At 45.9% G+C, this 13,598-nt stretch overlaps 1 protein-coding gene across 1 annotated transcript; it reads right to left on the reverse strand.

The window, feature by feature from the left end:
- Positions 1–3,081: 3,081 nt before the first annotated feature.
- Positions 3,082–11,074, reverse strand: CLXN (calaxin). The gene is made up of 6 exons (XM_052652022.1): positions 11,017–11,074; positions 6,896–7,054; positions 6,085–6,189; positions 5,277–5,428; positions 4,457–4,561; positions 3,082–3,141 (listed from the first exon to the last, which is right to left on the reverse strand). Exons 1-6 carry the CDS (start codon positions 11,072–11,074, stop codon positions 3,082–3,084), a joined length of 639 nt encoding a protein of 212 aa, XP_052507982.1.
- Between the last annotated feature and the right edge of the window lie 2,524 nt (positions 11,075–13,598).

A 13,598-nucleotide genomic window follows, 5' to 3' on the forward strand; every position in this document is an offset into this window, starting at 1 on the left:
TCTGGCATCTAGGGGCCGATTCTGGTTCCAGGGTGTGTTCAGGATCGGCTCCTTCTTCACTGGTGACCAGACTGGAGCCACTTCAGGAGGTTGTGTGCTCCTGAAGAGGGAGGGGTGGTCTCCCAGGAGGGGGATACGCGTGACTTCTGCACTTTCTGGCTATCGCCAGGCAGTTGCACAGTTAGTGCATCATGACCAACACGTGATCTGGGGTGCATGTCTGTTCCTTTCCCCGGTAGCTGCATGTGAACCCTGACGACTGGGAGGTCAGGGATGCTGAGAGGGGCTGCTCGGAAGAACCTTCTCTAGAGGGGCTTTTGGTACAGTTTCTGAGCCTGTGTGATGGGAATTCCCTTGAACCATCTCCACAACAGGGCTCTTGCTGGGGGAGGGGAGGAGGGACTCCAGCAGAGGGGGACAGCAGGGGTGTCACAGGGTGCAGAGCCTTTGTCTACACTGCGGACCAGGCAGAGGACTGATTTAGGCTGGGTTACCCACCTCCCCCGCGCCTGCCAGCTTAGCCCGAGGTGGGACTCATGAATGTTTTGGATGATTTTATGATGCAGGCAATTGCAGGCTTGGCTTCTCACAAGTGCAATCTTGTTCCCAAAGATATTTGCAGGTTAAGAATGCAGGACTACCAGTTTTCAGTGGTAGCTTTTAAATCCTGTGGCTGAAAAAAAAAAAGTTACTTGTTTCCCAAACAGAGTCTCTCTGTGCTGCTCAGGGGCTGTGCAGCCCTCCCAGAGGGGCCTCCCAGGGCGTGGAGGGGGGAGCATGTTGAGGAGCCAGTGGGAGGAAGGCTCCAGGTTACAAGTGTTCCCCGCAGCCCCCACCAGGCTACCCCGGGGCAGACGCAGTGCTGAGCCCCACTGAGCCTGGAAGGAGGAGGTGGGGAGGTGGTGGGGCCCATGTGGAGTAGGAGGAGAGGCTGGTCCTCATGGGGACTCGTGTGCTCCGAGGACCTGCTATGAAGTTGAGTGAACCCTCGGGGCTAAAGTCATTCACAAGCTGCCACAGAGAATCTAGACATCTACAGAAAGTCACTGGAGGGAAGAACAGGGCAGAGGCGCAGGACCCAGCGTGTCCTGGGCTGTGGAGAGGCTCTAGCCACTTCCCTCGGGTGCCCCACCCTCAAGTCCCATCACAAGTGTTTTAAAAGCTTTTTTAGTTTTAAAGGAAGTCAAGTAGTAAAACAGGGTTATTCACATGGAGGTTGACCTACAGGGAAAGGTTCAGGGACAGATATATAAAATCAGGGTTTTGCATGATCCATTAAAATCACAGTTGATTATGGCCCACATGCTGGCAAAGAAGTAAATAGCGCGGCACAGGGCAGGGTTGGTCCTCACGCGCCCGCCCTGCCGGCCTTCCCAGGACCGTGTAGTCACACGTGCCGGAAATCTCCAGAGATGCAGGCCTGGAAGCCAGCACTCTTGCTCACAAAGTCACCCCAAGTAAGGAAGTGATGAAGCTTGTGAGGAGATTTATCTCCGAGGACAGTGCATTTGGAGAATTATTCGTAAGAGCAAACGTGGGGACATTCAAATTGTGAAGGGCAGGGAAAGAGCCTCTCAGGACGGCTCTGGACAAGGATTTCCTGACCTGAGGGAATGAATGTTCCTGACACAGTGGTTCATAAAAAAGCAGCTTAGAAGAGGAGGTTCAGTGGCATCCCCTAAAAATATGGGCGACTCTGTGCAAAAACGTACATGTCCTCACAGAGGCCTTAAGAAAGCCTGAGAGAGTCTATACCAGAATATTAATGTTTTAGTTTCTTCTTAAAAGTTCTTAAACTTCAGAAATATTTTTCAGTGATTATTATTTGTAATTGGAAAAATACAATAAAAATTACAAGCATATTGTGTTGCATTTTTTATATGCCAACTCAAGACAGAAAAATTGTATCAAAGTCCATCTGTATGAGAATCCAAAACTTTAAGAAAACACTTGGACAGTAAAATGTCTTCTACTTCATGAAATTGGGTATTTCACTTATTTATAGCACTTCATTTTTAACACTAGGTATTCTTTTGCTAAAATGTAATAAAGCATATGCAGTAACAAGAGGAATTTGATAGGCCGTGTGGCCTTATGTGTCTGCACGTGGACCGGGGGTTCCCACTTGACGTCCCATGGCTTCCCTGGAGTTTGCAGGAGGCAGACGTGGCTCAGCAGCAGAATGAGGCCCGTCTTTCTCGATGCGTCCGATGCCCTCAGCACCCACTGGAAACAGGGGCAAGGGAAGGCAAGGCCGGCTTTGGGGATACCCGGCCGGTGGACACATGTGACGTGGCCCCGGACGAGGGGCTGCACAAGGGGCGTCCCAGGTGGGGTGATATGGACTAACAGTGGGGTCCAGGGGGAGAGCCTGGGGGCAGAACAGAGTGGGGGCTTTGCATCTGACCAGAGAGGGGGCGTCCGGGCTGACTCACAGCCAGACCTCACCCCAGACCCAGGGAGGAGCATGCCCCGCCCCTGCGCACCCACAGATGGGTCAGCCTCGTGGTGCCCGGGGCCCCTCTGGGCAGCAGGCTGAGCCTTCAGGCACTTCAGACAGCGACACAGAGCATATGAAAACAGACCCAGCCTCTCTGACTGTTACCCAGGGCACAGCAGGAAGGTGTCTCAACACTGAACACCAGAATGATCATTCTTTGGAAAACGTCTTGGTTACTGATTGCTCCAAAGGGAATTCAGTAGTTTCAGTGATGTTCAGATGGGTCCCCACCATCTTTCCGTCATGAAGAAAACAGCTCATGATTACATGCTCTCTCTATTCATTTCATTCATGGAGATATTTTATGATAGTTTGTGCCAACAGATGGTCTAGGTGATAACTCCTCTCTGCAGCGATAACCCATTGGGCCAAACCCAACCACAGCTAATAAGGAAATCTGTGTCTGCGTCTGTCTTACTTGATCTTACACCAAAGGTGACGATGTATGTTAGTCAACCCTGACCCATTCCCCCTCAAACACACAATTCACCAAATTCGCCCGCACCGTCCAGGCTAAGCAGGAAGAACACACAGTATGGGTGAGCCTCCCTTTTTACTCACTTGAGATGACATTTAGGAATTCACACCTCATTGAATTCATTTGGATCTTTGAATACTTGGGCTTCAAATTCTTTCTGGCTCTGCGAAATGGAAGTGCTCAAATTAGTACAGACTAACAAAAAGTGTTCTGTGTGTCTGCCTGACATCCGAAGAGCCTGGCAGCGATGAGGAGCATGAGCTGGGGGCCTGGGATGGGCTGTGTGCTCATTCTCAGGTACTGACTCTGCTCCAGCCCAGCGCTGGTTCAGGGACCACCAGGAGGGCGAGACCTGGCTCCTATGGGCCCTTGCCCACAGGCTTAGACCCAGAACCAGGGGCTGGTTCACAGGCCAGAACCAGGGGCTCAGCTCACCACAGTGGGACTGCAGGAGGTTGGGCACCCTGGGGATCCCAGAGGGCTCATCATGGCACAGCCAGGCTGCAGTGGTAGCTGAGATGCTGGAGGGAGACCTGGGGGTAGGGAAGGGACAAGGTCGAGGAAGACACGAGCCCAGCTGGAGATACAGATGAGAGACTGGGGTGGGAATATGGCAATATTCATGTATTGCATCACTCCACCTGCCTAACACCTTTCAACAGATCCTTATGACCTTTAAGACAAAGGCCAAGCTCCGAGCTCCATGCACTGGGCCCTTCCGTGTCCTCCAGGCTCATCATCAGCCTCACGACTCCAGATGCTCTTCTAATACTGTCCCCCTTTCCCTCTCACACATGACACTCCCTCTGTGTGGGCCCTGCTGCTCCCATGCATCTGGTTCACCACTGGGTCCACAGGACCCGCAAGCCTGCCTTGTCCCTCCAGCTGTCCACCCAACTCCCTGCAGCAGTTTCCACATCCCCTCTTGGCCACACATGCCCCTCTGAGCCCCAGCACCCGGGGTCCGGGGACTCTGTAACCCATGATCAGTGAACCCTGGCAAGTGACCTACACTCTCCGAGCCTAGGTTTCCTCATCCGTAAAATGAAGACAATGATAATTGCCGACTTCACGGGGTTGTCAGAGGACAGGTGAGGCCACAGGGGGCTGCCAGCACTGCTCATGGTACTGATTAGCAATGCTGGTATAATAATAATTATTATCATGTAATCATTTTCTGTCGGTTTTTTTCCCTGATCTGGAGTGCAGCCCTAGAGTTTTTCATCTGGGTTTCTGGCCCACATTACGCTTCAATAATAGTTTCTTGCAGGAACAAACAAGTTAGTGAATGAAAAAGTCACAGCGGACTACCCGAGTTCAAAGACACGGACCAGCCCTATTTCTCGGCCGCCTTTCTCTTTTAGAAGCCTCTTCTATGGGTGAATGTGACTCATCTGATCACTTGCCAAACCAGGGAGTCCTGGGCTGCTGCTCCTATAGGATGCTTTGGTCTCTGTTCTGTGAACACACGCTGTTACCTTTGGGTCAGGGAGACATGGCCCAAACGCTTCCAGTAGAAGGGTCTCCTCCCTCACGGCCTGTTCATAGTCCGCGAAAGACAGCTTCCCATCATGATCATGGTCCTGGGGGCAACCGCCACGCGGCAGTTAACATGGAAACACTGATCACAGACACACACTATCTTCTCGTGGTCCATGGTTCAAAGAAAGATGTTAGAAAAGTGAAAGACTAAGTGATGAAATGGAAAAGGTCCTTCAATACCACGGTGAGAGAGAACAAGCTGGCGCTTTTTTTCACCAGGCAGCAAACTGATTCTTGTTTAGTTGCTAAGTCGCGTCAGACTCTTTGTGACCCCATGGACTATAACTTGCCAGGCTCCTCTGTCCATGGGATTTCCCAGGCAAGATTACTGGAGTGGGTTGCCATTTCCTTCTCCAGGGGATTTTCTTGATTCAGAGATTGAACCTGGATCTCCTGCATTGGCAGGCAGATTCTTTACCACTGAACCATCAGAGAAGCCCAGGAAAAGAGTTTCTGTAATTTGAATTCTTATTTCTAGCCCATCTCTGGCTTGTGAATTTCAGTGCATGCTAAATAACTCAGTTGTGTTTGACTCTTTGCAGCCCTATGGACTATAGCCCTCCAGGCTCCTCTGTCCATGGGATTCTGCAGGCAAGAATACTGGAGTGGGTTGCCATTCTCTTCTCCAGTGGATCTTCCCCACCCAGGGATTGAACCCATGTCTCTAATGTGTCCTGCACTGGCAGGCAGGTCCTTTACCACTAGTGCCACCTGGGAAGTGAATTTCAACAGAAAAGTCTGAATGATCCATCTCACCATTTTCTTCAGTGTGATCTCCACCAAGTCTTTGATGCCTTCGTCAGGGTCTTCCTCAGATGGCTGCTTCAGGAGGCTGTTCTTCAGCATGTGGAACATCTCCTCTTTGGAGATGAAGCTGTCCCCGTTCAAGTCAAACACTTCAAAGCAATCTTAAAAAAAAACAACCAATACAAAAGTGGTGCCATTAGCAAGGTAGAGTTTGCTCTGATGGTTTTCAAGGCCCAGGGCTCTAGGGTGATGCTCTTATCAAGCCCCAGGACTCAAAGCAATCAATTCCCATAATAGATGCTTAACATCCACTTACTGAATATACTCAACAGTCCTAGAAAGGTTTCTTACACTTATCTATGAAGAGCAGGCCAAGGAACAACAAGTTGACAATTTCATCTTGGAAACCTTGGAAAACTGATTGAAATGTGCCTCTTAAACAGAGTTCACTGGGGGTGAATTAGGAATTAACTAAGAATCAGAAACTTGAATCAATGTTTTTGACTCTTATGATTATAATTCAAGTAACAAAATGTGTAAAATACTCAATACTTTCACACCTAAAGGCATGCATGTATGGTTAGCGTGTGTGCTACATGCCTGCGGGGTCTTGCTTGGCATGATTCCTCCTTAGAGTGTCCTGACTTGTCTGTTTACTACTTTTCCCCGCTCTTATTATTGAGTTGAATTTGCTCCCTACATGAGGTCAATGGGAGTTCAAATCCAGCAAACAACAGAGAAACCCACCACACTGATGCACATTCTTTGCACCTGCTTATCATAAAGTACAAACCAGTAGGATGGCGTGAAATCTTACATTTCATTTTTTCTTCCAAAGTTCCTCGGAGAAACACTGATAATCCATACACCCACTCTGTTACACTTATGCAACCATCGTTGTCCTTATCAAACCCTCGGAAAACTAAAAAAAGAGAGAGACATACAACATAACGCTTGCGCTGAGCTTGTATTCTCAGTGAAGGCCTGTGCCACACTGCTCACTCTTCATGTTTAAGCAAAACTTCAGGACCATGTGGTCCCACATTCTCATTTGACAAAATGGAAAACTGAGACGTCATAACACTGGAAAACTCTTTCACCTAAGCTTTTACATTCTCCCTTCATACTTTGTGAGAATAAGCACACTGAATATCTAAAGACATGAATCAACAACATATAAACAAGCTGGTATATTATTACATGTTGGTATGTTAACATGAAATATATAATTTTGTATTTTTGTTACTCAATGAAAGTAATGCTACTACATGACAGGCTATATCTTAATTTTTACTGAAATACTCTCAATGGTATAAGGACATTTAAATGTCCTTTTGAAACTATTTAAAAATATTATTCTATTTACTAAGTAGAAATAGAAATGTTTGGGGTTTTCTGATATAAGGTAAAGGAAACCTAGTTATTCAGGCTGACTTTGTCCTCTTCTTAAATACACGAAAAGAGTGGTCGCTATCTTCTTCCCTATAAATATGAAAATTAAATTTTATGTTCAAGTGGAATTGGGATCACAGAACATGAAGGGTCTGTCCCAGGGTTTGCCTGAACTTCAAACTGTTTCCCTCAGTTGCAGCTGGATCTGGCCCGTCAGGATGCTGGCATCTGCTCACCCCTGTCCATGATCATGTCGTCTGTCATCCCAAACGTCACATGCAGGATGTTCCGAAAGGCATTGCGGTCCAGCCCGATGATCACGCCCTGCCGCTCGGTCACTTCTCCCACCAGGTTATAGAAGAGGTTGATAAGGCATTTCACTTCAAATTTACTAACTGGGAAAGAATAAAATTAAGACATAACAAAAGGCATTTTAATCTTTAAAGTCCAGCTTCAACTCTGCATGAATGAGTCTGCAAACAAACAACACCGGAGCCGTCCACAGCCAGCTGTCGACAGGAGACGACCCTGCTTTGAGACTCATGACCCCCAGGTTAACAGAGGACCCCACCACCCCAGAGTCTCGCCACAGCAGAAACAACAGCCATCCCTCCCATGCACTGAGGCTGTCATATTTGGAAAAAAAAAAAAAACAAAAGATAATATCAGCCAGGTCACCTGAAAGGCAACTGTGGGGTCTGATTATAACCTGAACAAGGCAGCAGAGGTGAGCATGGTGATGTGAAGAATGGTAATTTTCCCCATCATTTAAAAAAATAATTTTATTTATTTGTTCATTTTTGGCTGTGCTGGATCTTCACTGCCACGCGCAGGCTTTCTCTAGTTGTGGCAAGCAGGGACTACTCTCTAGTTGCAGTGCATGGGCTTCTCACTGCGGTGGCTTCTCCTCTTGCAGAGAATAGGCTCTAGGGCACAAGGGCTTGGGTAGTTGTAGCTCCCCGTCTCTAGAGCACAGGCTCAGTCATTGCAGCGCACAGGCTAAGTTGCTCCATGGCTGTGGGATCCTCCCAGACCAGGGATCAAACCTGTGTCCCCTGCATTGGCAGGCAGATTCTTAACCACTGGACCACCAGGGAAGCCCTCTGCAGCATTTTGATTACAGGCATTCATGTGATTTACAGTGTAGTGTTCCCCTGGAGATAGATACCAATTTCCCCCACACTAGGCACCAACTTGCATCTCACATTAGCTTTTGTGAAGCCATGAGTCAGATTTTGGAAATCAGAATCACCTATTTTCCAATAAAGAAGGATTTAAGCATTTGCTAGCACACAGGAAGTGTGGGTTGTGGGTGATGTGAAAATGAACAGGCAACCACACAGCAGCACCTTGGAGGAAGAACACTTTTGTCTAAAGCGTGTGCGCACACGTGCCTGCTTGCAGTGTACATGACTGTGGAAAGGGTGGCGCAGTAAACACAGAGCTGATTGTGTCCCGATCACCGTCTGAGGTGCCTAGCTGGAAGGATTAGTGTCTGGCATTAAGAACATAAAAAGGAGTTTAAATATGAACTACAGGTGGAAGATGGGGAAGATGTTATTGCAAAACATGACAAAATTGTGGTTGAGCATTTTTAAAAACAAGGAAGATGTGTCCATGTACAAGGAAACAGCACAGAGAAGCGGGTAAATCCCATCTCGTCTTTTAGGCCAGGACAGGTTTGAAGGTGATTTCTGGTTTGGGGCACCACAATTTAAGAGGAACATTGAAAACTTCAGAAAATAAATGATTTAGCAAATAGATTGATAAATAGTAGACAATGATACAGTGGTTATAATTTTTAAAAGAGCTGTTAGTTGCCACAGAAAATGGTATGAATAGTATGTCACTTCCTCAAAAAACTTAAACATGGAAATACTACACAATCCAGTGATTTCACTTCTGGGTATTTTCCCCAAAGGATTGAAAGCATGGACTCTGATACTTGTGTACCAGTGGTCATACCAGGAGTATTCACAACAGTCAAAAGGTGGATGTAACCCAGGTGTCCACGGAAGGATGAGTAGATGGGTGTCCATCCATACAATGGACTATGATTCAGCTTCAAAAAGGAGGGAAATTGTGAATCATGTTACCATATCATAACTCTTGAATATAACATGCTAGAGTGAAATAAGCCAACAAAGATGACAAATATTTTATGATTGTACTTATATGATGTACCCAGAGTAGTCAAATTCATAGAGACAAAAAAGAAGGTGGTGGGTGCCAGGGGCTAGGGGAGAAGGAAGGGACCAATAGTCTCATGCAGACTCAGTTTGGGAAGATGGGAAAGTTCTGGAGATGATGGGGGGCATGGCTGCCCAACAATATGAATGTACTTAATGCCACTGAACTGTGCACTTCAAATAATTAAAGTGATACATTTTGTGTATTTATGTAATACACAATTTGTGTAATACATTGTGTGTGTTTAACCACAATAAAAACTTTAAAAATAAAAAGTGATGTTAATGGTTGGAGAAGAGAGACTTACATGAAAGATGATGCGATCTGTTCATGTATATGAAATGCTATCTGAGGGGGTGTTGATTAGCCATTTTCCCATCTCAGCTGAATAAAAATGAAAGATTATCAGCTTATTACCCAAAGTATCAAAGCTGAGTAATTTTTCCACAGGAAAAATTCTCTTGCTGAAATGTTTCTTAAATTCAAGAATACAATACTAAATGAAATTAGGGACATTGGAGAAGGGATTTTTCATCTTTTCAGATTGGTGTAAGTCTGCTCTGCAGATCAGATCTGCCAGGTGGTGGATTAACTAGACCACCACTTAAGATATTTTCTTCTCTGATTCTGCAAAATCTACTCACTTCATTCTGCTGGGAACATCACCTGGCAACTAAAAGGAAATCTGACTTTGGAAGAAAGGTCTTCTGTGTAAAGTTTCAAAATTATTACAACGTCTATGATTAGTTGCCTGGCCCGGGAGTCTCACTGTTTCTACAGAATTTAATCATCAAGTTTCTTAAGACTTACTTGAAAAATTTTATGTGAAGGACAAAAATCAAAACTGTTGACTGGCTTTCTTGTCCCGTTTTCACTTATCTTTTAATATATTCACAGAATGTCTGCAATACATTTGCAAACACACTGGAAAAGAAACTAAATCAAATTCAGTGTTTGCCGTGTATAGTAGTTATTGCATTGTTCATTCAATATGTGACTAGATGTTTTAAGAAAATCTGGTCTTTTCCAACAAATGAAAGTATTTTAAGAAAAACAATAGGACAAAACTCTCAGATTATAGTAACCATAATAATAGATTATAGGACAACTTTTATTTTCAGAGTTTAAGATGCTTATACATACCAGAACTTTTATTTGCAGCACCATCCTGACAGACTTTCCTACCTCTCATTATATAAGATACTAACTCTGATTAGAAGGCACTAGATTCCATAATCTTTAAAACTACATCAAAACATGTTTGCTCTTCTTTCTTTGCACCATGGGAATAGTCTTGGGATTATGGTCTCTTGTACTTTTTAAGAGGCCAGTAGTTTTGTAATAAGCACATAATTTATAAGCTGGATCATCAAATATTTATACCAGGTCCATAGCTTCCCTGCCCAAGCACAGTTCTGTTTTTGAGTCTGAATATAATTATAAGGTTACCTGTGAAATTCTAGGACCACTTTTCAGAATATGTGTGAGATGGGAGTAGGGAGGTTATTAACATTAATATCTTTCATAGGTGTTCATCTTGTCACCTGCCAAGTCTCCTTCACTTTGCAGGAAAGTGGGGCCCCAGAGATGGGAACAGATACTCTATTGTGTGATTAGCTTTTTTGAGCTCCTTGGTTTCCAGGCACATTTCCTTGCCCTGAGATACAGGTTTCTGTACCACTTTAACCCACCTTTCCTAAGAATGTTCAACCATTGATAACCACTTTCCCATAAGGTTCGCTTAGTAATTTCCAGAACTTGGACCTTGCCAGTTGGTTTGCTCTAAGAGGAGCTTTCTGTTGTGCTACTTCTCTTGATTCCAGTGGGTTTTTAGTGCTTGTTTTCCACCTAAATCTGAGGCTAGGGCCACATATATCTTCAGGGTAATTAAATCACATTTCTTATAAGGTAAGGGGAAGTTAAGAGAAGGTTTGAGAAGCAAGCACGTGCATGCATGAGTGTAGAATTTGGTGCCTGGACACCTGGAAACGCTCCCTAAGATCCTGGGCTCTGTGGGTGTCCACCCAAAGTAGCTGATGCTGGTGTTCCCTTCCAGACTTCTCTTTAGGGTCAGGCGTGGAGGGACTCTGCAGACCGGACTCTAGCACCCGCAGGATAGGGCCTGGCCCAGGAGTCTCTGCCTGCCCAGCCCTTGATTCTTACTTACAATGCTTGCAATTTTTAGTTAAGGAGTCCGTCAGCTTCTGCAGCTTCTTGCGGTTCATGTTGGGAGCTCAGGAAACCGGGAAGAGGCCTGTGTCCGGCGGCGGCTGCCAGGACGTTTGCGAGCCCTGGGTCTGGGGCTGCAGGCAGGTCTCCCCTGTGTGTGTATGCTGTCCTAACACGCGGCGTGGCCGGGGCAACGTCTGGGCGGCCGCCGATTGGCTGCTGGGCAGGAGAGGGCGCGGTCCTAACAGGCGGCGTGGTCATGGCAACCCTCGGGCGGCCGCTGATTGGTTGCTGGGTCTGCGCTCTCTCACTGGGCATCGGGCCAGGCGCCCTCCGATCGCTTTCCGACTGTGACATGGGCGAGTGACCATCCAGGTGTGTCTGGCTCGGATTCACAACCCCTTTGCTGTGCTGCACCGTAAGTCAAGGTCTGAATTTTGTTTTGCGCTCCGTGCGGGGATGTCTTAGGTGGTGAGCGTGACGCCAGGTCCTCAGGGAGGTCTGGGAACCTGGGGGATGCAGGAATGAGCAGGCGTGGATCCGGACGACAGCTGTGCAGGAAGGGAGGGTGAGGGGCTTGCTCTCAGGTTGCCAGTCGTTTTGCTCTGATGCCAGAAGGGAGTCTGCAGCAAGATATCTTCAAGATTTTGATGATGTTACTGAGAGCAAGAGGAACTTGTAATAATTATTTATTTTTTTCCCTTCCCTGTTCATTCTTGAGGTAGGGGGGAGGCTGTCAGTCGAATATGGGGAAAACCCCCTGGCAATTTTTTAAGCTGGATAAAGAGTCAACCTTCCAAATAAAGACATGCTGACAAAGGACAGTGGCTCTGGGGTACAACCTGAATTTGCTTTTCTGGAAGAATATCCCAGCAAAATGAATCTTCTACTTATTTGAAAGACAAGTTTTTTGACTGCAAACAAAGGCTAATTTTTACATCTTTACTCTGAGAGAAGTTTCTGCTTTTAACACAGATAAGACACCCTGTTTGAATTAAGACAGTAACAAGGGTTAGTTCAGCCAGAAGGAAAAAGTCCTACAATATTCGCCAACATATCACTTATTTCACTTCAGAAGCAGTAATTCTTTTTAATACGAATTATTTTATAGTGTGTGTACTATCATTGTGAAATGGAAAGCAGAAAAATTCTACCGACCATGAGTAACGATTCCAAATCAGGTCTCTGATTCTGTTTTCTTTTTTCATTTGTTATGGAATGGAAGACTGGGATGCTGTTTGAATCCAGAGTCAAGGATGCTTGAGGAAGGCAGGCACTGTGTTATCCTGAAGCAGATTCCTTGAGAACAGTAATTAATATGAAATGATAGTGATTGTGAGTTTTCCAGTTAATGGCTAACTGGTATTCCTATGCGTAGTCTTGTCGGGCAGGTGTGGCATTTCTAATAGGATTATAGGGAACGAATAGGGGTGGATGTATTCGGATATATTCACTGTGAGACCTTAGGGACTTGTCAGATGTCAGATATGGCAAATATTTAGTCCATAGAGATTGTTGGGGTGCTCATCATAGAGACAAGCAGCTGAAAGAGTGGTTGTGGTTAATAGGAGAAGCCTCTGGCCCCTCTCGTGTCTACCACGTGTGCTGAACAGACACCCTGCTGGCACATCTGGTGTGTCCACGCATCTCTGCACACTTCATGTGCCGGAAGCTTCTTAAGCACCTTTGGGGAGCAGATCAATTCTTCCTTCACAGCTTTCAGGCCTGGGTCCCACCATCCATGTTCCCTCAAAGTGGAAGAGCCACTGAAAGGCAGTATGACAGAAGCCTGATTAGGAGTCAGAGCTGTCCTACCAGCAGAAATCCCGAACCTGCCAAGAAACCATGGTGAGGCGTCCTGCTCCCACCCTCGCTCCCAGGTCTTTCTTCTGTGTTATTCCTTTAGCCAGAACTTTACAAGTGCATCATAGCATCTCCCTAGTATCTCAGAGGGTGGGTTGTGGAACTGGCCTCACACCCATACAGTCTTGCAAACCTTTCTCAGGGAAAGCAGGTATTTATCAGAGGTGTGTTTAGTCCACATGTTGGCCAGCTTCAGAGCATTCTCTACATTCTTGTGCCTTTTTGAACTTAGTATTTTTATACCTTAGAACAAGCTGTGGGCCTGATGGAGTCTGCTGAGTGTGTTTTGAGACTGGTTGTAATTTCTGTTCTTAGGTTTAGTTGCTTGTGTGAAAGAGATGCAGGACTGCGTCCCAAGGGCTTTTTCTGAGTGAAGCAATTAAGCCTGAACAGTTACCTCATATCAAATCAATCAGTAATAGAATAATCAAAAACTGGGCTCACTCTGTGCTGTGTAAGAAATAGCCAATGAACTGTCCAGAGTTCGAACAGCTTTGGGATGGGTACTTTTGTGGATACAGTGGTGTATTAGAGTGATTATAAGTGTTTCCTTTAATTTTGTGTGCAAAACAGCCTCCTCTTAGACTCACAATTAACTGAAGTTTTGCCATGATAAAGAGCTTGGATGTCAAACTGATGACAGTGTTTCACTTAATGTGGACCTTTTATAATGGAGGCATTTGGAAACTGTGGGAGATGATGTCACAGAATCGATTT

This window comes from Budorcas taxicolor, chromosome 14, assembly GCF_023091745.1.
Source record: "Budorcas taxicolor isolate Tak-1 chromosome 14, Takin1.1, whole genome shotgun sequence".
Taxonomy (NCBI): Eukaryota; Metazoa; Chordata; class Mammalia; order Artiodactyla; family Bovidae; genus Budorcas; species Budorcas taxicolor.